The sequence below is a fragment of the Cryptomeria japonica genome, chromosome 10 (assembly GCF_030272615.1).
Source record: "Cryptomeria japonica chromosome 10, Sugi_1.0, whole genome shotgun sequence".
Taxonomy (NCBI): Eukaryota; Viridiplantae; Streptophyta; class Pinopsida; order Cupressales; family Cupressaceae; genus Cryptomeria; species Cryptomeria japonica.
The window spans coordinates 196,795,111-196,819,178 of record NC_081414.1 but is presented as its reverse complement, the minus strand read 5'-3'; the positions used below and the strand labels follow the sequence as shown (position 1 = coordinate 196,819,178).

Genomic DNA, 24,068 nt, shown 5'->3' with positions numbered 1-24,068 from the left:
TAATTACAAGTCTTCAAGAGAAGAGAAAGAGCATAAAAAAGCTCAAGGCAGCAGGGAGAGAACCCTTTACAATGAGGCTTAACAGCTTCATATAAAAAAAATGGTTTACAAGGGTGATCATGACCCCTGCATGTCAGTCTGGAAGTGCAGGGAAGTGCATGCACTTGACTTGTACATGCAAGCAACCTAGACATACCTCCAAAGGCAATTTTGAGGAAGATAGACTGATTAACCTTCCAAAGTCAGACATGACATAAGTCACCCAGCATGGCCCCCGTACCTCCCTTGATGGAAATCCTGCCAAAAACACTTAATACGCCCTTGTGGCTCCACAAAAGAAAGTGTACAAGTCACGAAGCTGTCCGAGCATTAAAAGCCTTGAGTGTCGATCACGCCATCCGGAAGTGTCGCCAGTTGGAAGGAAACCCAAAGACTTCGGAAGTTCGGACTCCCGAAGTGAGGAAGACAAGGGACGAACTTCGGAACCTCGGGGTTCGGAACCTCGGGGTTTCGAAGTTCCGGAGGAACTAGAGAGAGAAAGCGAAAGGGGAAGGAACCTCGGGGTTCCGGGATTCTTGGGAGAAGAAAGAAGAAAGGGGGAGGAGGGATCCTCGGAACCTCGAGGTTCCGGGAAAGGCGAGGAAGGGAACTTTGGAACCTCGGGGTTTCGAAGTTCAGGGAAAGAGAGGAAAAAGGGCTAAGAGAGAGAAGGGGAACTTCGGAACCTTGGGGATCCGGAGTTCCGGGGAAAGGAGAAAAGGGACAAGGAACTTCGGAACCTCCGGGTTCCGGAGTTCCGGGGAAAAAGAAAGAAGGGCCAAGGAGAGGAGAGGGTAAGCTAGGAAAGAACTTCGGAACCTCGAGATTCCGGAGTTCCGGAGAACTTAGGAACTTGGGAACCTGGGGGTTCCGGAGTTGCGGGGAAAAGGTAAGGGAAGGAAGGAAACTTCGGAACCTGGGGATTCCAAAGTTCCGGAGAAGGAAGAAAAGCGGCTAAGGCAAAGAACCAAGGTTCCGGAGTTTCGGTAAAGGAAGAAGTAAAGAGACAAGGGCAAAGAGAAAAGAACTTCGGAACCTCGGGCTTCCAGAGTTCTGGGAAAAGGAGAAAGAGAGGGCCAAAGGAGGAACCTCCTTCAGACAAGACAACACTTCACACTTCATAATTCTTCTCTCCTTGATCAGTTGGAGCCACGCTGGTCTATGGAACATATCTCTAATCAGTTCTCACTGATGGACCAAGGGTGTCATAAAATGACAACATTTTTGGCGATTTTTGCGGGATGCTTGCCTGCTAAGCATGAAGTCGAGAAGCCTTGAGCAATCCATTGGGCACTGAGTCATGGAAGACCCAAACATGTGTGTGCCATCACTTGGAGGAAAACTGAAAACTAGAGCATACACCCTCTTAAGGAGAATGCGGCATGTGCATAAGCACTTATGAAAGCAAAACAACTTCTATCTAAAATTTACATAGTCATCAACACCCTCTTGAGAAGTTTATGTTCTTTAAGTAACTGTGTTGAAAGCTGTGAACATATTTTCTTTGACTGCATTTATAGCAAAGGTGCTTGGTCCTTGTTCATGGGTAATATCAAAGGGTGGGTTACTAGTAATGTGTCCTGGAAGGAAATTTTGTGTGATTATGTCAATGGTCTGAATGTCAAGTCTATTGTCTTTTGATTGTCTTTATCCACTTAAGTCTTGTAGTTTTTAATGGAAAAGGAGAAACAAAAACTTTTTCCAGGGTATAAGGAGGAGCCTTATGGAGTCTTTCAATAGACTCACATCACTTAACATTTCTGAGCAGATACAATTGACATTTGAGATTCAAACCAAAAGTTTCAAGCAAATGGTGGATGAAAGGTGACCACGTGGCATCAGGATTGTAGATGAAAGATTCGACAAAGGATATGTTGACTTTCAAAATCTTTATTCTAAACAGCACCAGTTGAAAGAGATGCAGCTGTCAGAGTTGATTTTCCAGAATTTTGATAAGGATGGCAGTTATGGGAAGATTTCTCCTCCATTAGGTGCTTTTAAAAGTTTGGATTCCTTCAAGGTATAATCCCTGTTGGGATAACATATACCTTATATGCAGGTACATCTCCAGTGTGGATGATTGTCCAGCTTCTGTACAGGAAAATTATAGCATCTTGACTGATTCAAGCAAGGAGTTGAGAACTCCTCAATTATCTGATGGCTATGTTGACTCTTACTTATTATATCTATTCATCCATGGCATCAGGCAATTCTTTCAAAGTTGGGTTTGCTGCTGCTCTAATGGATTATTGGGTTGCTATAAACACAGTCATATCTGCTACCATCTATTTCGTTGATTTTGTTACCATCAGTCTCACTGCCATTACATACCATCAAATGGATTTTAAGAAAGAAAAACAAACCTACAGATGTGAAGGAATCGATTGATATAAGGGTATATTTACAGGGATGTTTACAGCTACTATCCTTATTTTGGTGGCATCGCAGATTTTGAATGTTATAGTCTTCTGGGTGAGTGGAGATGTGAAGAAAGGGGCAATGAAAGAGGCAATGATACTTTTCATCAGATGCAATGGAACTGTAAAAGGAGTGCGAGAATTGAGATCAGAAAACATAGATGCACTGTAGAATATATTAGCTGCTGCTCTGGACACTAGACCTCAAGTGTTCCTGCAGTTTCATGTGTTTTTGTGGGGTGGGTATTGATATATTATCATGCATCCCAAAATGGATTCCCCCAAAATTGCTATCATTTCAATTGCAGCTTCCTTAATCTCAGTATATTACAACTATTGCATGGCCATTAAGTTTTATATGGTTTTTTATTAATGAACCTAAAACGAACCCAAACCCCTTTTCAAAATTTTGTTGAACCGGCGTACCGGTTCTTCGAACCCAAACCAGTGCCCAAACCCGAACTGGCAAATTAGGTTATACTTGATCTTTTGTGCCTGCTGATCTTAGCCACTACTATTGTATCCAACTCTTTTTGCAATGATAATAGATCATCAATTCAAAAAAAATGACCGACTCTTGCATCCCAATGTGCACCTTATTTCTCTTCATGATGTAAGTCCAGGTATACATTTTGTGGTTAGATCATCAACAATTTGGTTCAATTTGGTACATCTAGTGTGCTTTCTTCTGCAATGCAACCTCCCATCCTTCTGCCTTGCTAATTGATATTGGGATGGTCCTTTGCACTATGGGGACCTCTCTTGCCTCCGTTGATTTTGATCAACCACCTGAAACTGCTGTTCTAACTTCCTTGATGCTGATGTTTGAGGTTGAATGCTTGCATCTGCATCAAACCTAAGATTCCTTCACATGATTTCTGTTTAACTTTGTCCGGTCCCTTCTCTGGTCAAAGTCAAACCCTGTGTTGGGGTGGTCTGTTTGGATCCTCAGTTGACTTGTGTATTATGTTGAAATGACAGCTGTGCTCTACATCTCCCTTTGTAGTATTGTGCTGCCATAAAAATCTAATGGAATTATGCATTCACTATAAAAGATTCCTATTGTGACCTCAGTGCATTCTGGCAGTCTAGAAGCGTTTCTTGGATCACCACAGCTTAAACAATTTGGATCTGAAATAAATTCTCCTAATTTTCTGGGTATAAATTTCAGATGTTGACCTTGTTAAATTTTCAATCAAGAATTGCAAGTAGAATCAATTTATTGGCTAGTTCAGTGTTGGGCCAAAACTATCTAGATTGTTGCTGACTTCCTGAATTTTAAACTTACATATTCATTAAACAGATTAATCTTTCCAAAGTCTTTCTTATACTTGTCTTTAGTCTCCTCTTTTCATATCAATTTAAAAGCCTCCGACCTTTTATAGCATTAAAAGTATCAAAAGCTCTAGTATTCTTGTTTGGCTCAAATATTTGAACAAAATTTCACATCACACCAAACAAACACTCAGTAACCACTATTTATTGGAACGTAACAGAACATGCAGCAAGTTTCCTGCCAGAAAGATGCCACTTGCATCAGCAACAATAATCATTCATGTAATTTAACCTATTTTCCATCATTTGAGTGCAAATGGAGAAAATCACCTTGTTTAAATAATTCATTTGTGTAATAATGCAGGTGCTGACAACCAAGGCAAATAACCAAGTTTGTGGATATATTAGTTGATTCATCCCTGAAAACGTAAGCTTCAAAGCAATTCCTAATGCTTTGACACTCATGACCTGTCAATAAAATAAGGCATGTGAATAAACAACAGGAAAACCTGAAAGGTCAACAACAAAATCAAGATAAGCTAGAAAAGCACAGACCTTCATACATTGCATAAAAATTACAAAATGAACTTACTAGAAATGTCAGAAGGACCTTACCGAAAGGGATCCCATAAGCGAACAAATGCTGATGTAAACCAAAATATGTGTATGACCATAAAGTGGCACAAAGTGGAAGACAAGAACAAGAACCACTGCTATGACTAAAGACGCATATAACAGGAAAGCTGTCCAAAGAAAATAACAATACTGAAAACCCATCAGAAAAAAAGTTTGCATCCAAAGTTTACAATTTTCTCAAATATTTATATAAGTATTGGAGTGGCAACCAAATAGAGCAACTTCCATGTGTTATTTCCATTTAAAAACAATTGGAATTCTGGTAGATTAACAGAAAATGGATGCATGTCAAAGACATAACTTATAAAAGTGAGTTACCTGGCTCAGTGGCAAGGTTCCATACTTCCTTAACAGATTCTATGTCCCTCTCCTGAGGTGCATGCAAAACAATTGTCGTGGATCCAACAACACAAAGAACACAACCTAGAATGCCAAATACATGCAATTTCTCCCTTAAGATAATATGTGCAAGAACTGCGCTGTACAACACAAATATACAGAACATTCAGTTATCTCGATTTCCATTTACTAATTGTGGTTAGATTATTCTTCCACTATTCTCACGAACAGAATTTTTTTCTAATTCAACTTGAGATGAAATTTTTGATTTCCATACCTGACAATGATGCTTAATGCTCCCAAGGGAGTTACAAGAATAGCTGGAGCAAATGCATATGCTGCAAAGTTGGCAACCTCTCCAACAATCACTGTAACAATCATCCATGTTCATGAAGAATAGGGGGCTTAATTAGTCCTCAATGGCACAAACTACAGGATTTTTCTTTGCATAGCATGGCAACCGAAATCACAATAGAACTAACTAGCAGATACCAAAAGCAATAATCTTATTTTGCTCACTAAAACTAATTTATCATTTCCTGACAAAGTGAATCGATGACATCAACACTCAATTAAGATTGATCCACTAGAAGGCTACCAGTATGACCACCAAGTTCGATGAACCAGCTATAAGAAAACCTAAACCAAGGAACTAGGAGATGCAATATGTTCTTCAAGGAAACGTAATTCCCAATCACAGTCAAAATGGCATCCTCAGTATTGAATTCAATTCATTATAGTATTACTTTTTTACCAGGCACAGTCTAACATTATTTCAATCTAGTATTTCTTGAAAATTTGAAATACTAGTAATAATATCTGAGAATCTCTGTGGCACTTCTATTTGAACATTCATGTCATCATTCTGTGGTTGCCAAAATATGAATCTAGAATACAAAATGGCTCATGTGACAGATGCTATGGCAGTAAGATCTGTCCTACAAAGGCCAAGGCATAAACTGATCCCTGACCAATGAAAACTCTAGCACAGGAAACTCAGACGATGAGCTATAAATGGAGAAGTTATCATACCAGATCTCCTTAGCACAGGAAACTCAGATGCTATAGCAGATTCTCATTTTGGTTTTCCTTGGGCTTCAAAAAATTATTTCGTTCATAAACTTCAAAAAGATCAGAAGAAAGAGAGAAATGAGCATGTCCAGCAACTATACCAGAACTTGATTGTCTTGTTCTCTGAGGTTTGTAATTTGGTTGAGGAAGTTAAAAAATGATAGGCATAAGTTATATGAAGACAAGGAAAGTAGATGACACATTGAAAAAGTACTAATTTATTAAATCCCTTGTAAAATGGTCAGCATCGATATTTAGCCTTTACAGATCAGAAGAATGGCCCCGAAAGAAGATTTCTGGCTACCCACTGCTATTCCTGCATGATTGAAAAACCATTGCTGCCATTTAAATCTGCAATAAGAATTAAAAGAAGAGAGATTTCTTTATGTTTTTGAATTGCTATGAAGGATTTGAAGTCTTTCCATGTTGAATAGTTTTGCGCAACTTGAGGAAAACTCAAAGGCCTGCTCAAGAGATGTGACAAGAAGAAAATCAATTTCCTCTTACAAAAAAGAATAAATTTGAGGCAAAGAATATCATCTTATTTGGACACCTCATTTACGATACATAATTTGTTGGAATTCAACAGTCATGTACAATTTCTGTAGTTGTTCACTTATGATGAAGCTATTGATTGCTACAGTCTTCTTTAGAAGCAAGTGGATCAAATCTACCTATCAGGACTCAAGATAAATTATAAGCTTGAAGATTGAACAAGCAGCTGAAAAATTGCAGCTAAATGACATGTTGGCTTACCACCATGTAAGTTCTTAACTTTCCATGTAGAGTTCAGCAACTATGATTTGCTGTTCAGCTACAAATTGCTGAAAATAAAAAATAAAAAGATTAAAGCATCTCTATTCAATTCCAAGATTTTGACATTTAAGGTGCCATCAAAACAACAATACTTATTATCCTGCATAATTTTAATCCAGGTTCCCAATAAATGAACCATTAACTGTTGATGTATGGTCATTGTGGGTAACGAAAATAGTTCTTGAAATTGCTGAATTGATATTGTTCCATAAGTTCCCGCTTATATTCAAAGAGGATTGATTTTGCCATTAAATGATGAGTTTATTGCTTCTTCAGCTTCTTGAAAATTCTGAGAATGTTTTTCAGTGGCCTTTGATTGAAAAATTAAAAGAAATGGCTGCCTTGAGAAGGCTTACCGCTAATGTGCTTTCCTTAGGATTGATTGAGCTAATAATCAAGTAGACAACAAGAGGCCATGCAGAATTTGAGATTTTAACCATAATAGAGCTCTTTCAACAGTTTTAAAGTGAACTTTAAAATGCTTGAGTTCGTTAATAATTAGCTCTTTTTAGATAGCACTTGGACAACCCCTTCATATAAGAACAATTATAATATAAGAAAATCCTTATAGAACAATGATAAAATCCTCACGTAAATAGAATGAGGGAGAGAGAGAGAAAGAGAGACAATTCCCAAATAATTGCTTACAAGTTACTATTTTTTTTAGAACAAATGTGTGAATTTGTAAGAGAGCATACAAAGAATAAAAATAAAGGTGATCCTGAGTCCTATAACCATTACACACATCTTAAAGCCTCACATAGATAGATAGATAGATAGATAGATAGATAGATGGAGAGAGAGAGAGAGAGAGAGAGAATTCCCAAATAATTTCTTAAACAAAGGTGTGAATTCGTAAGAGAGCATACAAAGCATAAAAATAAAGTGATCCTGAGTCCTACAACCATGACACACATCTTAAAGGCATGCTTATTGTTGTGCTTCAAACACCTCAGAAAGGCACCCAGCTATGGCAGAAGAAATAGTAAATCTGTTGCAGGCTACATACAGTGGATTGTAAAGCTATGTTTCAAACAGGCTAAGTTCAATAATGGGTAAGTTGAGTTCAACCAGGAGGGAGGCTGGTTCTCAGCTAAGCATTTTAGACTGCTATATTTCTTTGTGAAATCGTCAAAAAGGCAATGCAAACACCTAAAGAAAATGTGGATGACAAATGATTAAATCTGCTTTAGCATTATATATTCCAACAGAATCTGAGAAGTGTGAAATTTGTAAAGGTCATTCACAACCCCATCCAGGTTAAAAAGAATAGAAGAATAATGCTTCATTGCTGAGGCCAAATGTATGCTTAATAAATAAATGTCATCGCCAATAATACATTTGGAGGAAAGACACACAGCTATAGCAGCCTCATTGAACCAATAAGTTGCCGAAACCAATCAGACAATCAACATTTGTAGAATGTATTTGTTTGCTGAATGCAAGACATTGGAATACCACGAGAACAACAAATGAAGCAGAAAACTAGTAATCTTCCAACTTTATGAATAACAGTGAGGAAGACTGGAGCCAGACTGCCAAAGATGTCTCATCATCTATACATGCAGAATTCAATGCAATTTGAGATAGTACACAATGCCACCAACTATGAAGAACAGATTTAATCAACACAACTTATAGGAAAATGACTCCAATTAAAATTTCACAACAATGCATAATGCTCCAAGAGGTCAATGAAAAATATCAATAAGTATAGTATAGAATAACAATGACTGACAGCAAATGCTCCTAAATGAAAAGTCAAGCTACAGCCTCTAAGAAAAATCGATGTGTTTGAAAGAAACACATCACACATAAGGAACTGAAATAGAAAAGCAGAAAGAAAGGTAAAACATCAGTGCAAAATCTCACCTATAGTTGTATTATAATAGATACAAATATTTATACACATACAATAAAGGGTAGGGAGCTCTCCCATATTAAATGTCATGATCCCTAGCACAACATGGCAAACTAGAAACAAATTAATGGCTACAATATTACTAAGATTCACACCATCAGACAGCTATAAAATAAGTCACAGAAAATGCAGCAATAGAAAACTTGACAAATTTTTAATTCAAAGATTACTTGAAGAACTGTATCTCCTCACTATTCCATGTAAAGAATGTACCTCCTAGGAAAACTACCAACATGGGCACAGAACAAATCTAATGGCTACAATATCACTAAGGATCACTCCAATGGACAGCTATAAAATAAGTCATAGAAAATGCAACAATACAAAACTTGACAAAATTTTCAATTCAAAGATTACTTGAAGGCCTATATCTCCTCACCATTCCACTTATGAATGTACCTCCTTAGGAAGCTACCAACATGGGCAAAGAACAAGCACAAATCATCAAAATCTCAAATCAATACTGCCAGCTCTTTTCAAAAGGAATCCAGCCAAAATTGATAGGTTGAATAAAAGTAGAACCATGAGAATAATCTTGTCAAAGCTAAACCTCTCAAATCCATTGCGAACTCAAAAAAACTAACCACCCTTGTGCTTGAGTGTAATTTATGGTTACCATTGTCAGATAAGAATAGCATGCTAGCTTAACATGTCAGCATTGTTTGTTTCAATTTATCACTCAATATACAAGAGCCAATTAGTCAAAATAATGCTTCATCTTAGCATTTGCAATATCAATTTAAATCATGAAACACCATATTGAGAACAACAAATATTAGCAATTCCAATTTAAAATGTATCACTGTCATAAATTCGAGCATAACTTACAACAGTAAGGCCAGTCCGATCTACCCTTCAATTTGAACACAACATAACCAAACCATCATGCTCAACATAACAATCCATTTTAGAAAGCATATATTGCTGCCCAAGATCCTTAACAATAGAAAATATATTACACACCACTGCATGGTGTCACAGAAAATTAAATTATGAAAAGGCACATCTTAAGAAATATTAAATGAAGGTGATACTTCTTTACGTGTCATGCTAAAGAAAACTAGCAACAATTATATATAGATACTTGCAAAGCCAAGTATAGGGCAGACTCCTTAAAGGTCCATAAAGGGCCAACTTGAACAAAGTTAATTAAATGAAAAAATAAATGAAAGGTGATACTTCTTAATGTGTCATGCTATAGAAAACTAGCAAAGATAATATATAGATACTTGCAAAGGCAAGTATAGGGAAGACTCCTTAAAGCTCCATAAAGGACCAACTTGAACAAAGTTATTTAAACTTTCAAAAATAGCTGAAAATATAAGTTCAATATTATCACTTAGAAAAAAATTCAGAAATTATCAAATTAAGCATTATATTCCCTAGATTGCATTGGTTGCACTCAGATACCATAAACCTTTTTCAACCATTAAGAGGCAACCCTACATCAAATTCATTGCAGGCGTGTAACTTAAGAATTTAATTACTGCACATTTATAATGAGATCAAATACATTTATAACACCAAATTCAGTGTATGCATGTTTACGAACTCAAATTCTAAATGTATCTTGTACATGTAATATGAAAATAGATGGACCTTGAGATTTTTAGGGTTGGAAAAAGTATTTTACGAATAACATTCTATTTATTAAAGTTTTGATCGCTGTCATTGATCTCAATTGTGCATATTCATTTGAGCAATCTTAGTTAGTTTATATACAGCCTTTTCAACACTGGGAATAAACATGATAATGCTCAAAAACATTCAAAATTATATTTGTGCATATGGGCAAATCTGTATTTGAAACTTACTGGTAATCATGCCTACCCACCAGAGCGGCTCGTACAAATAAGAGTAGCCTCCTACACCTGTAACAATCTCCAATTGCTTGTAATCAGGATGATATAACTAATTACTTTCAAAGCACTATAGATATATGAATTCATTGATGCAATGTTGAGAACATGCAAATATGAGTTTAACACAAAGCACAAACATTTAACATACAAGTGATACCAAAGTTCCCAGAGTCAAAAATTTCAGTAGGTATTAAAGGGAGAGTCTGAAAGTTCAAGATTTTGAAAACAACTGGAAAAAGTTCATAACATGTAAAAACATATTAAAATTTACAGACCACCAAGGAGAATCACAGACAATAACTAAAAATAGTTAACTGACATATTTCAGACTGTTCACAAGTTCACCAATCATCACAATTCAAACTATGTTAGAATATTTGGAGTGGTATTAAACCTTCACTTGCCTAATTATCTTCAATATCAGAAGCCGTGTCTTGTTTGTGATCATACTACTAAACTAGCAGCAATAAAACTAGCCTTACACGGTCTATGTTTATGTTTTTATTTTTGTAATTATTTAATTAATAAAAATATGTGGGCAGCATCAGATCTGCAACTATCCTTTCTTTTCATTTTTTTCTTTTTGAAAAACTAAATTAGGCAGTGTTCGGTGTACACAAGGCTGATCCAAATAATTGAGCTCTGACCAAACTCTGCCTGATCTAGAACAGCCTTCTAAACATGAATAATAGAATAATTGTGGATTCACAAAAGCATGGGAATAGAGCTCTAAATGTTGAATAAAACCATAAACTCAAGTATTAAATTCAAACAATAAAATGCAGGAATAGAAAACAGTAATGTTAATTTTGGAAATGTGAAGGATGGAGCTATAAAGAGCTAAGACAGAAAAAACAACATAAGGAAATGCATGTTAATCTTTTATTGAACTTGAATTTTATTTTAACCAGGAACACCTTTTTACACACCTATTGACCTAACTAGTGGTTTAATATTGCTCATCTTATAGAATAATATTAATACATATAGAATTGCATACTTTCATATCTACAAAGAGAATTTGTGTTGGAATAAATGAGGTTTTATCATTTACATAGGCTTAAGTTTACTTAGGCAGCCAACATCACATTATTAGTTATTAGTTATTTGGTGCATAATAATCAATAATGTTTAGGGTGCATTTAATACTTGTTGCTGGTAGTTGGATGTCGGACATCTCTGCCTGCTCTCTCCTTTGCCTTTATAAGCAAGGCATTTGTACATTATTTGTATCTCATTCTCAATTCATCCATCTCAATGGTGAAATAGTCTTGTGCTTCTCTCGTGTGTGTGAAGGTGGGTTTGCAGTTTGTGCTCCTGGGTTTGGTGACCTTCACCAACATGGTGTCAGAACTATATACATTGTGGATCAGGCTATCTTGTTAATGACTAGCATACTATCCATTTTGCAGTTTGCTTAGCTCCTTTCATTGGCCAAGAGATCCTTCTTGCATGGCGATTTGTTATCTGCTCGGCGTGGTTTTGCTGGCTTGTGCGTGAATTCCCTGGCAGATTTGTGCTTGCCCAATAGCTATCTACATTTTCCTTGCAGTGGTCTAAAGGTCTCCGTGATTATTTGCACAGCAATTCCAGCCATGGCTTCTAATTGACTGATTTTTGCTTTGGAATGGAGTTTGTATAGTTTCATTGCAAAATATTTTGAATTAGGGCTTTCTCTTCCCGTGAACAAGTTATCACAATGGGGCCCCCGCCTGAAGTTTGAGCACTAGTCATCTTGGGATCTTTATCCCACATTGCCTGCAGAGTTCTTTTTTACCTCTTTATATATACTGCTGCCCTATCAATATAATGTGAGCTCATGGTGGTTGTTGCTTACGGAGATGAGGTGATTGGTTGGCACAGGATACCAACCAACACTTCAAATATTGCCCTTCTCTCAACCCCAAGGAGCTTATTTTTCAGCCCCAATGCTCAGACGTTTTCACATGGAGGGACCAGTTGCTGTATGTTAAGCCCCCTGGTGCTTCAAAGTGCCTAATATAAGCCTCTTTTTTATTTGCACATAACTTTTGCAAACGGAGGCCAATTTTTGCAAACCAGATATCAACAGAAAACTATTTTCGTCAACATTGCGGTGGCTCAAATATTTTTCAGTTGTTTGTTGTTTGATGCTAGTTTTAATCCGTTGAAGCCACATATTGGTTTTGCTCAATTATTGTGAACAAAGAAGTTGATTGTTTATATTGTGAGGGATATTTTGCTACATTCTCTTGTTGATCATGGATTTGCCTAAAGTAGAACTTCTCACTCCATACAATTATTATAAATGCAAATCGGAAATCGATTGTTGAAATTGCAATTGAAGAGAATCACATTTGGCCAAGATCCAGAACCCACAGGTGCTGCAGAAAAAAGGAAATGGTTTGATCAAAAATATGAAGCTCTAGGTACTCTCATTATGTCTATTTCTCTTGATTTGAGATATCATGTTGTATCTTGTAAAAGTCCTAATGAAATTTTGGACTACCTTAGAGAGTCTCTTTGGTAAGCCCGGTAAGATGAGGAAATATCAATTGGAGAATGAACTAATGACACCTGATCCTAGACATTTTGACAATATTCAGGACTTTTTCACCAAGCTTAATTCTCTTATAGATTGCAGTTCACAGAATGCAGGGTTACTAAGGAGGAAGAATAATTGATTCTATCTATACTCCCTAAACTAGGTCCCGATTATTTAGTTTTTGTTCTGCATTTTATGCTACTATGGATGCTCTAGGTAGTGCAAACAAAATGCCTTCTCTTGATGATTTTGCAGCTCAACTCACAAGGGAACAAAAAAAGTTGGCACAAATGGGCACATTGATGCCTTTGAGGTCTCAAGCACTGCTTGCAAAAGATCCACATCCAAGGGCAAGAAACAGAATAAGGACTCAAAGTCTGAAGAGCAAGCTAAAGCATCCCCATCACCGTATACCCTTCAATCCAAGAACTATTCTAATGAGGAACCGTCACAAAAGAAGAAGATGAAATGTGCTTATTGCAAGAGATTAGGACATGATGAGCATAGGTGTTATACTCAGAAGATTGATGAGCTTACACACCTTCTTCAAAAGCACAACATCTAGCTGTCCTCATCAGTGAATTCTTCTTCAGCTTCTCATTCAGCAGCATCTTCATCTACATGGTCAGGAAACACAGAATTTGTAAATGGGATGAAAGGTAAAGCACTCTTGGCTTCCACTATTCTTGAAAAATGGGAGATGGCTTCTTGATTCAAGTGCATCTCATCATATGGCATCTTTTGATATGCTCTCTTCTTTTGAGCCTTGTAGTTCACCTAACATTTGGATGGGCAACAATACATTTATGAAGGTTTGTGGGAAAGGATCTATTGATATAGGTGAGGGATCTTTTAATTATGTTCTTTGTGTACCCTCTTTGACCACTAATCTCCTTTCAGTTTATCAAATTACTCATGCTGCACAAGATAAGATAGTTGACTTCACTCCTGATCATGTATTCATTAGAGATATGGGGACTAGAGATATCCTTGCTCCAAGTGTTGTGGATCATGCATCACGACTGTATTCTTTTTCTCATTTTGCTTCTGATGATGTGTTTCCTTGGCTGATGTTCACACCCTTCCACCAAGGGTGAATCATGTTTGTGAGGATAAGTTTGGTCACTTGAATCTTGGTGTTAGTGAGACTAGCATTGAGCTTCCTACTCCGCATGCTTGTTCAGATTTAAGTTCTACTCTTGAGAAAGTTGATCATAGTTTTTCAGATCTTGCTTTGTTGGATGAATATTTGGCAGGTATTTCAGACTTATTTGTGGAGTCTCATCTTGCAGATTTGGGAGACATACTTGAGGGGATATCACTCCTCTTTTATGACAGTTTCAGAACAACTGTCGATCCATCTACACTGTCTTTGGAGATTGACATTGATGAATTTCCTCATTCTTGATTTGTCACATTTCATAGTTGAGTTTGATCATGATTATGTGGTGGCTTCTTCAAGCTTCGAGACTCCTCAATTTTCAGAGATTTATATTTGGAGACATCCTTCCTCCTCATTTCAGTTGGACATGGAGTGGCTTCTTCATCATTCGGTGCACTTGTTTCCTCCTAAGGGGAGATGTGTTGCTTGTAGGCATTGGATCATCTTTTGTTTCCGGGCATACTTCATCGGCATTGGAGCTTCTTCATTATAGGGGGGATATCATGTCTCTCTTTTTCCTTCCTATGGGGGATCATTGATTGTATATACATTATGTATGTAAGTCCTTGGGGGGTATTAATGAGTCCTCCATGCATCATCTTGTTTGTTTCATTTCTCTCTTTGGAGAAGAGTTTTGTCCCATTGGGTTATCTCCTTTTCTCCAATTTGTGAGATATTTCATTGCATTGTGTACCTTACATGGCCTTGTTGCCAAGACCCATATTGCATAATAATTTCACTCCCTAAGTTGCACTTAAGGGGGGTGGGGAGTAAATGAGGTTTTATCATTTACGTAGGCTTCAGTTTACTTAGGTAGCCAACATCATATTATTAGTTATTAGTTATTAGTTATTTGGTGCATAGTAATTAATAATGTTTAGGGTGCATTTAATATTTGTTGCTAGTAGTTGGATGTCAATTATCTCTACCTGCTCTCTCCTTGCCTTTATAAGCAAGGCATTTGAACATTATTTGTATCTCATTGTCACTTCATCTATCTCATTGGTGAAATCGCCTCATGCTTCTCTCGTGTGTGTGAAGGGGTGTTTGCAGTTTGTGCTCCTTGGTTTGGTGGCCTTCACCAACAATTTGAAGAGCTGTATACAAGCACTACTGCTGCTTTTGGTTATTGTATATCCCTAGGACCAGCAGTCATCAAAAGATTGCTACAATCAAGCCATTTGCATCAAGGATGATTATAATGGAATAGAGAAGTACTTTGGGGGTTTCTAATTGCATTTATTAAAATTTCAACAAAACAAACAGTAATTTAATAATCTATCAATGACAACTCAAAATATGTAAGAAAATTATTGTTTTTAAATACACCATGGTCTTCTTGAGACAAAACATAACGGCATTCTACATAACCATCACAATAATTGTGTGAGAAGCCCGCTTTAAAAAGATGAGTAAAAAAAGAACAACAAACTGATATGACTATTTTTAAATTGCTTATTACATAAAAGTAGCATGTACTTGTAAGCTATAAATCTTATAAAATGTTTCACATTCTTAACAGAACACAACTACCTACCTTTTTTTAATTTATTGCTATGATCTACTACCTGGTGATGTGAATAAGGTTTTGTACTTAGTAAGGTGTTGTACCTAGCTTGTTTCTAGTAGGAGACTTACTCGCATGACTTAAGTTTACTTAGGTCCTAGGTGTCATTCTAGAAGTTTTAGTTTTCTAGATAAGATCTTATCATGTATTATCTTTATGACTTTCAATTACTATTAGTTACCTGGGCATTTAATATGTTAGTTGGTCATACTACATCACGCATTGCCTTTATAAGCAAGGCATCTCATTGTATATTTCATATTCAATCAATCAATCTTGCATAATGAAGCAAGCTATTCTTGCCATTTTCTCTCTAGTGAAAGTTGTTTTGGTCTAGCAACTCATCCTGGGAGTGTTGAGGAGTCACTATTAACTTCTACACGGTACAGAGCTCCACAATTGTAGATTCGTTCCCAAATCTGAGGGACATCATTAGGCTCAAAAAATTTGTTGGGTGTAAATTGGGGTTTCAAGAACCTCAAGCTTGAACCCAGGGCGTCAAGGAAAGTCAAGTTTGCCTTTCATTTCGTCAAATTTCATTATGTTTTGTCAAATTTGCAAGGGTTTCAAGTAGGGTCAAAGTTGCCAAATCCAGGAGGTATTGAAATTTTCGGGGCACTTTGGGCCAAATCTGACCCTTCCATCATGTCCAAACGGCCCAAGAACCAATAGATTAATTGTCAAATCGTTGAATTTCAACAATTTTTTTCATGGGGGATTAAGGATTCTTTTCATAGTTCATCGATATCTATGTGGCTGTACGAATCAGTACTTGGGCGTGTTGTACAGACAGATTGAAGGTCACAAAAAAATATGGCCTCCCACGCAACAAAATATTTTTGCAATTTTTGTTGACCATACCTTGGGCTGGCATAATCTGCAGAATTTTCTACATCATCTCCTACATCAACAATACTTCATCATTCGGTTTGGTAAATGGTCGAATCGTTTGTTCCGAGTTGTCGATTGGTGTGTGGGAAATTGAAATTTATTGCATTGTTTGTTCTTTTAAAACAAAACTCTAGATTATATTTTTGGTTAATCATTTGATTTGTTTGGTTGACAAGCACCAAGCACTGTTTCTTATTGCACACAATTATATCCACAACCAATTGCCAATACAAAGCACTAATCACCTCGACGTCATGCGCTAAGCCACCACCCATGATCCACCAACCCACCACTCTACCAAGGGTGATTGGGCAGCCACTTTTTTCAAATTGCCTATGCAGAGTATGGTCATATGAGCAACCAAATTTAAGCCCCAATGCCTAAGATTGGACCCCCTAGTGCCTAAAAGGGGAGTAGTTTTCTTTTTGCAATAACATGGGCAAACAGTATCAAATTTTCAAAAACAAGGCATTCCCAAAAAGCTGAATCTGTCTACTTTCCAGTGGTGCAAGATATTTTTCCAAATTTTGTTGTTTGAACATAGTAATTGTTAATTGAAGTCATATCTTCATATTTGTCTCCCAAGCTCATAAATTTTTGCCACAATCTTTGATTTTTGCAATTCTTGCAGCAGCATTGGAAAGGTATTGAGAACCTCTTTCAAGCCATCCATGCACTTTTTCCAGATTCTATCTTAGGCATCTGTCATTCAATTTTTGCTATATTTGTATCCTGGAGGATTACTTGGATATTTTGGCAATTGGGAAGATGTTGTTTTGATCTAATCACTTCATTTCAGCCTCATTCTATGTATTGATCTCTGATTTTATCATTTCAAAAGTGTATCATTGTTGAGATCATGGGTTATGCAGTTCATCCTTTTGTAATCACTTTAACTAAGGGCAATTGTGAGTCTTAGCAAAATGACATCCTGACACATTGTAGGTGGCTTAATCTTTTGCCTCATCTTTATGGACTCATTCCTAAGCCAAAGACAAGATGGAAGAAATCAGTTCGGGGTAATAAAAATGATCATATCATAGGATTGATTGGTTCCAATTTCAAAACAAGCATCTTTAGAGAGACGTACAATCATATTTCAGGGATCATGTGCCCACGCACAATTTGGACCAAGATTTGGGAGATTTTTGGAGACCCACATAATCCTCCATTCCCAAATGATCCTTCTTCAAATTACCTCATTCCACTTGATGATGTTGACATTCTTTTCTTTGATGATGATACCTTAGAGGAGTTTGAATATGATGCAAAACTTGAGCATCTTGATGATCCAAAGACTTCTCTTGTAGCTCCTACTTCTCCAATTGAGAATACACATTCATCTCTTGTTGGTGACTCATTGAGAACTTCCAATGAGTCATTGCAACAGGTATCTAATTGTCTTCCTAATTGGGATTCCTATCTATCAAACATTGCTTCTTTGTTTGTGTAGTCTCACATTTCGGATTTGGAGGACCAATTTGAGAGTTATCTCTCTTATTTGATGATAGCCATGGCACAACTGTTGTCACTTCATCTACTTTGGAGCTTGTTTAAAATCAATTTCCATTTGTTCCTTGTTTGTCACCTTCTATTGTGATTGAGCGTGTACCTAATTGGTTTATGGCATCTTCATCATTCAAGGACTTGGCAACACATGAGCAAATTTCAAAGATATTATCCTTCATTTGGACTCTTCTTCCTACCAATTTCTATCTGCCATGAAAAGCATTCTTACATTTGTAATTGGTTTATCTTCTTCCCAAGGGAAGAAATGTTGTTTGTAGGCATTGGAATATGTTTTGTCTTCAAGAACTCACCATTTCTGCAAGATATTATACATTGTGGGGGAGCTATACGGTCTCTCTCTTTTCCCTCTAATGGGGGGATCAATGATTGCAATTTCATGATAGATGTAGCCCTTGGGGGTATCATTGAGTCCTCCATACATCATCCTTGTTTGTATCTTTTCTCTCTTTTGGAGAGGAGTTTTGGCCTAATGGTTTTTCTCCTTATCTTTGTTTGTAAGAGATTCGCAATGTACATGGGTACCTGCTGATGTGTTTTTTATGACAGCATCGAACACAGAATAAAGTTACCAATGGTCACCTTAGTCTCACTTGATCAATGTTAAACCGTATGCTAAGATTGCAATAAGATCAAACGGCTAACTCCAAAGTTCCTTCGTTCAACGGATGTGACTCAGTTGGCTGATGTGTTTTGCTGGTAATCCAAGGGGCCTTACATTTGAATAGATCTTTCAGTTCTTTGTTGTGGCGTGTAACTTCATCATCGAATAAGGCGATTCTGCTATGCTTCTGCTTCGAACGGATTGAACTAGAATAGACTGAAATTAAAGGGGAAAGGGTTAGAGGATCTAAATCTACTCCTAAGGGCAGTGATATCAATGGATAGTGCTCTGGTGGACAAATTCCAAATAAACCAAGCTCTGCTTCGCCAAGTTTTACTACAATTCCCCAAGAACCGATGTAATCTTCTGAGGATGTTGAAGGATTTTCACATTGAGAAAGTGCATTTGAATACCCAACACGACGCAATCCAAACGACTATTCACAATCGAACTTAGCATAGATTTGGGGGTTCAGGCTAATTTACACTGCAACTTATAATTGTATACACCTAAAAATGGTCTGAAGATAATTAATTAAATAAGCAATTATTTAATTAACCCCCCTTCCCAATTTAATTGAATTCATTAGCAATTTGATTAAATCCCTTTCATCTACTTATTAATAAATCTAAGGAGTGGAATGGAAGGGATGCCTCCTTTTGGATTGATTCTTGGGCTAGTGAAGCTGCCTTATGTCTCAACCCTTCTCTGCAACCTATTATGGTAGAAACTTGTCGCCTCTGGGGTCACAATATCTGTGATTATGGTTACCCTATCCAAGAAAATGGCATTGCTAAGTGGAAATGGAACTCCTTGGATCCCTTGGACTTGGATCAGCACCAGAAAGACTTGTTTGCCGACATTCTCAGCAAAAGGGTTATTTTCCCTTCCCCTAAAAAGGACATTATCAGGTGGTGCGGTTCCTCTGATGGTAAATACAAGGTATGTTTTGGTTACAAATTGAAAGAAGCGGCTATAGACAAAAAAGATTGGCCTGTTAATCTTTTTGGCATCGACATCTCCTACCCAAAGCAGGTTCATTTGCCTGGCTGGCTTGTCAAAAGAAGATTCTAACTAAAGAAAGACTCTATTCAATGGGCATCAATGGACCCAGTAGATGCATTTTATGTCAAGAGCAAGAAGAGACTGCGGATCACCTACTTCTCCACTACAAGTTCTCCAGTCACTGTTGGTGGCATTTCATGGGAAAATAATCTTTGGCCCCTTTCCATCAAGGTTGGAAGAGTGGTTTCTGCAATGGCCTAAACTGGTAGGAAAGGCTATATTTGCTGATTTACTTTATATTTTACCATCTCTTCTGATTTGGGAAATTTGGAAAGAAAGGAATCGCAGAATTTTCCACGATAAAGAGATGAGCTTAACGACTCTATGTAGGAAAATTGAGAACCATCTGACTGAGCTCCTGAATGAGGCTGCTCAATCCAAATCATTAAAGAAAAATATATATACGGACTAGGATTGGAAGATTAAGCTGGCACTTCCAAATCTGCTCATTCCACCGCTTTTTGGTAAGGGATCCCCGGTGGATCAGGTCAATCCAAGATTGGGTATTAAATGGGAAGCGCCAGAGCTGGGTGGTTTAAGGTAAACTTTGATGGTGCTTCTACTAGAAACCCGGGTCAAAGTGGTATTGGGTGTATACTAAGGAACTCCGATGGTATCTGTATAAAAGAAATCTTTGAAAAGATTGGAGTTGCCACTAACAACGAAGCTGAATTCAGAGCGGCTCTAAGAGGACTGCAGCTAGGGACGGAGCTTGGGGTGCAGAGAACTCATCTGGAGGGAGACTCACTAAATGTGGTTAATGCGGTCCGCTGTAACAACACCCCTAGTTGGCGCCTTAACCAGTGGCTTCAACCGATTTTGGTGCTGCTAGCCACCTTTGATGAATTTCGGATTAGCCACATCTATAGGGAAGGCAATGGAGAGGCTGACAGACTCTCTAAAATGGCAATTGCCGATGGTGAGCCCCCCTTGGCACTCTGATTGAGTCGTTCTAACTGGTTTGTTATCCCAGATGAGCTTCCACCGCTTGATATGGTTCATTTATCTTGCCAGTAATGGTGCTTTTCGGTTGAGTCTGCCGGTTGTGGTCTCGACTGATTGTCTTCTCCTTCTAGTTGATATGTTTCTCCGATTGACCTACCGGTGACGGTACTAACTGGTAGTATTGCCTCCACCGGTTGATATGGACTCCCGACTATCTCACTGGTGGTGGTGCTCACCGGTTGGGTTACTTGCCGGTTGCGTTCTCCATTTCTCCTTCCAGTTGAGAAGTTTCTCCGATTGAATTACTGGTTGTGGTGCAAACCGGTTGCCTCCCCGCTTGCCTCTATATTTTTTACTTAACCTAATGGTCGTGGCTTCCGGTGGATTGATCAACCGATTGATTTGTTCACCAGTTAAGATTTCTTCTTGCCACCGAGACGTGGCTCTCTGCCGTCATTATTGATCTGTGCCGGTTTGCGCCCCGTGGCAATTAGACATGTGTGTACTTTTAATTGATATCTAGTTACGACTAGATCCTATCAGGATATGCATATAATTACTTGATGGATAAAGACGGTCGACACTAAGTTGACGAACTTTGGATCAGAAGTTGATTGGACATTGTCATTTCACGCGCGTGTGTATTCACTAGGCATGAGCTACTTGCCTAGCGCCCGTATCCCCTGGTTTGATGACTTGCAACTTAACATTGGAATGCCCTCATTTTCCCATCAAACATTTGCATTCTTCACTCGGTGACTTGCCATGGAATCCCCAATTCTCCTTGAAGCTACTTGTCGACAGATGGCCTTCCTGGGCGAAATCACTGACAAAAGTTTGCAGGAGGTCCTCTACTCTCGACACCCTCTCATTCTTCACAGCCTTAAAAGGATACTAGGGAAGGAATTCCTTATGGCTTATCACAGGTACAGAGCCAATGTCAATATCCCGGCCTTTTTCCTTGTAATGGTGATATACATGGGGACTAGCAAGCAAAGAGCGAAGCTTTTAACTCAAATGGTGTTTAAACACCGCCTGCTGGGTGAATTGATGCCGCGTTGGACAATATTGATGGCAACCTAAGAATACCGCTTCCCCAAAATTATTAAATGTCCTTGGGCAACGGGGCGGAGGTGAGAAAGTTTGTGATTGTGAACTCTCTGGACTTTGATGCTCTTCAAGAACCTGGCCTGCCATTACCAGGAATATTGAATTTTTGCTTAAGGCGGTGGGCAATCAAAATGGCTTCACGTCGAAATGGAGGGAAAAGTATCTTCGAGATGAAGGGTTAGCGGGTGCAAAAGGTTTTGGTATTCTAGAGAATGGAGATTTGGTTGATGGCAATGACTGGGGGTTTGGGCTTGGTGAGGAGTGGTTCCCTAATGACTACCGACTCCCTAGGGAGAAGGCTGAATCGGCGGCTCACTCGACCTGTGGCACTGAATGCCCTATAATCCTGGATGTGGCTTGTGCTCCTGTGGATGATGACTCGGAAGACTCCCATTGATTCCGGTTGTGTCACCTTCCTCCGATTTCTCTGTTTTCTGGTTATTGTTTTTTGTTTAAAGGCCCCTAGCCGGTTCTATTATCTTCTCCAGCAATTGTCGACTGGTGTTTTGTACTTGTCCAGCCTCTATTGCTGGTTTCTTTTTGTATAAGGAATAGAGATAGGGTAGGGGGATTTCTTCCTGGTTCTTTCACCCTACCGCTCTCACTGAACCAGGCCTTGTATTCTCCTATTTTGATTAATACAAGGGTGCTGCCCCTCTGCAACTATTTACTTATTAAAAAAAAAAAAAAAATCTAAGAATTTATTTAATAGGTTCATCTCAATAGTTCCCTTTGATTAATTAATCCAAATTAAATAATCCTCCCCCCATTTAATTCATTCCTTCTAATCCCCTAATTAATTAAAACAATTCAATTTATGAGTTGTTGAAAATTAATTAGTCTTTTCCTATTATTTGAATTTTTAAATTCAAATTACCCACATGCCTCCTAACTTCTAACCACCTAACCTAACCCATTTCACCTAACCTTGGGTTTAACTAACCCTATCCTATCTTGCACATCCTAACCTCCTATGGTGTGGATATTCCCCCCTTGAGACACATGGCACGTATGCCACATGTCTCCTCCCTTAGACACTTGCCCTCTTAGGAGCAAGGCTCCTTGACACTTGTCACCACAGAGATGACAAGTGTCCCTCTCTCCAACCTCCTCCAATTTCACCCTTGATATCTTCAGACTCAATCTTGACTGTTGATTCCTACCACCTCACCCCTGGCCTTGGAAATCCTATAAATATCCCCCATTTTGGAGCAAAAAGGATCCCTTGCATTCATATTTTTAGCATCGTTACTATAGGCATTTTCATTTCAATTTTCTAATAATTAGCATTTTGGATTAATCATAGCATGTTAATCTAGTTTCTTAGATCATGCATTTTATATCATTTTCATAATCAATCATGATCAAGTAGCTACTCAACTCTTGAGTTGCCACTTTGGAGGTCATTGCTCCGCTAAGAGCCACCCAATCCAACACCTTCAAGGTCCTCAAGAATAGAGGAAAATGGGACATTTCAAGGAAGGCTTATGGTTTGCATCTTTAATTTAGTTTTCGATTAAGCTTTCCATTATGTTTTATTGTCTCATTATATGTGTATGCCTTTCTTATATACCACGTTTTTAGCATCACATTAATCAACAAAATGCAAAAAGTATAAACCATGGAAATTCATCAAACACCATTACATTCTCCATTGAAATCAAAGCACCATACTACTTCTACTCTAAGTGAGAAAGGTGAAACCATGCAAGCTTTGAAAAATAACTTAAGTGGACACCATCAGAGAACAATGTTTCACTATTATTATCTCAAAACTTATCGCAACAATTTCATACGAGTCTCCCTCCCTTTACAAATGAGGGGGGTCACCCCTTTATATAGGCTTCATGCCTTGAGGACACATGCAACCCTAATTAGGGTTTTCCCAAAAAGATTCCCAACACATGATGCAACCAAGTGGGAATCAGCAATTAATGACCCATCATGCCCATATACAATTAATTTTTCGTTTCCAAAATGGCATCCATTGTGCATTAAATGCACCACTTCTTTCAAATTTGCCCAATGTGTAATAAATGCTCCATCATCTCCTGAATACGATAGTTACATGCGAAAGATGCTCCACTATTGCATTAAGTATGACGGCTGCCATGCAATGAATTAGCCGCCACCATGGTCAAATATTCCAGCAATGAATGTGCCACTATGCCTTCAAGCAACAATTGCATGCAAAAAGATGCTCCATTGACTCAACATGCACTGACCCGACTTCCACTTGGTGAGAAACCCTTGGAGAGAGAAAACTTCATTAGAGAAAAATTTGATCCATGAAGAAT

At 38.0% G+C, this 24,068-nt stretch overlaps 1 protein-coding gene across 2 annotated transcripts in view; it reads right to left on the bottom strand.

Moving 5' to 3' along the window:
- LOC131079119 (probable magnesium transporter NIPA4) overlaps positions 1-24,068 on the bottom strand; it is a 99,219-nt gene that overhangs the window by 64,168 nt on the left and 10,983 nt on the right. For both annotated transcript variants that reach the window (XM_058016997.2, XM_058016998.2), the window contains exons 2-6: positions 10,329-10,385; positions 4,984-5,074; positions 4,686-4,846; positions 4,347-4,474; positions 4,062-4,199 (exon numbers count right to left, since the gene is read on the bottom strand). In XM_058016997.2, the coding sequence (XP_057872980.2) occupies positions 4,062-4,199; positions 4,347-4,474; positions 4,686-4,846; positions 4,984-5,074; positions 10,329-10,385 (575 nt within the window). The remainder of the gene's footprint in view (positions 1-4,061; positions 4,200-4,346; positions 4,475-4,685; positions 4,847-4,983; positions 5,075-10,328; positions 10,386-24,068) is intronic.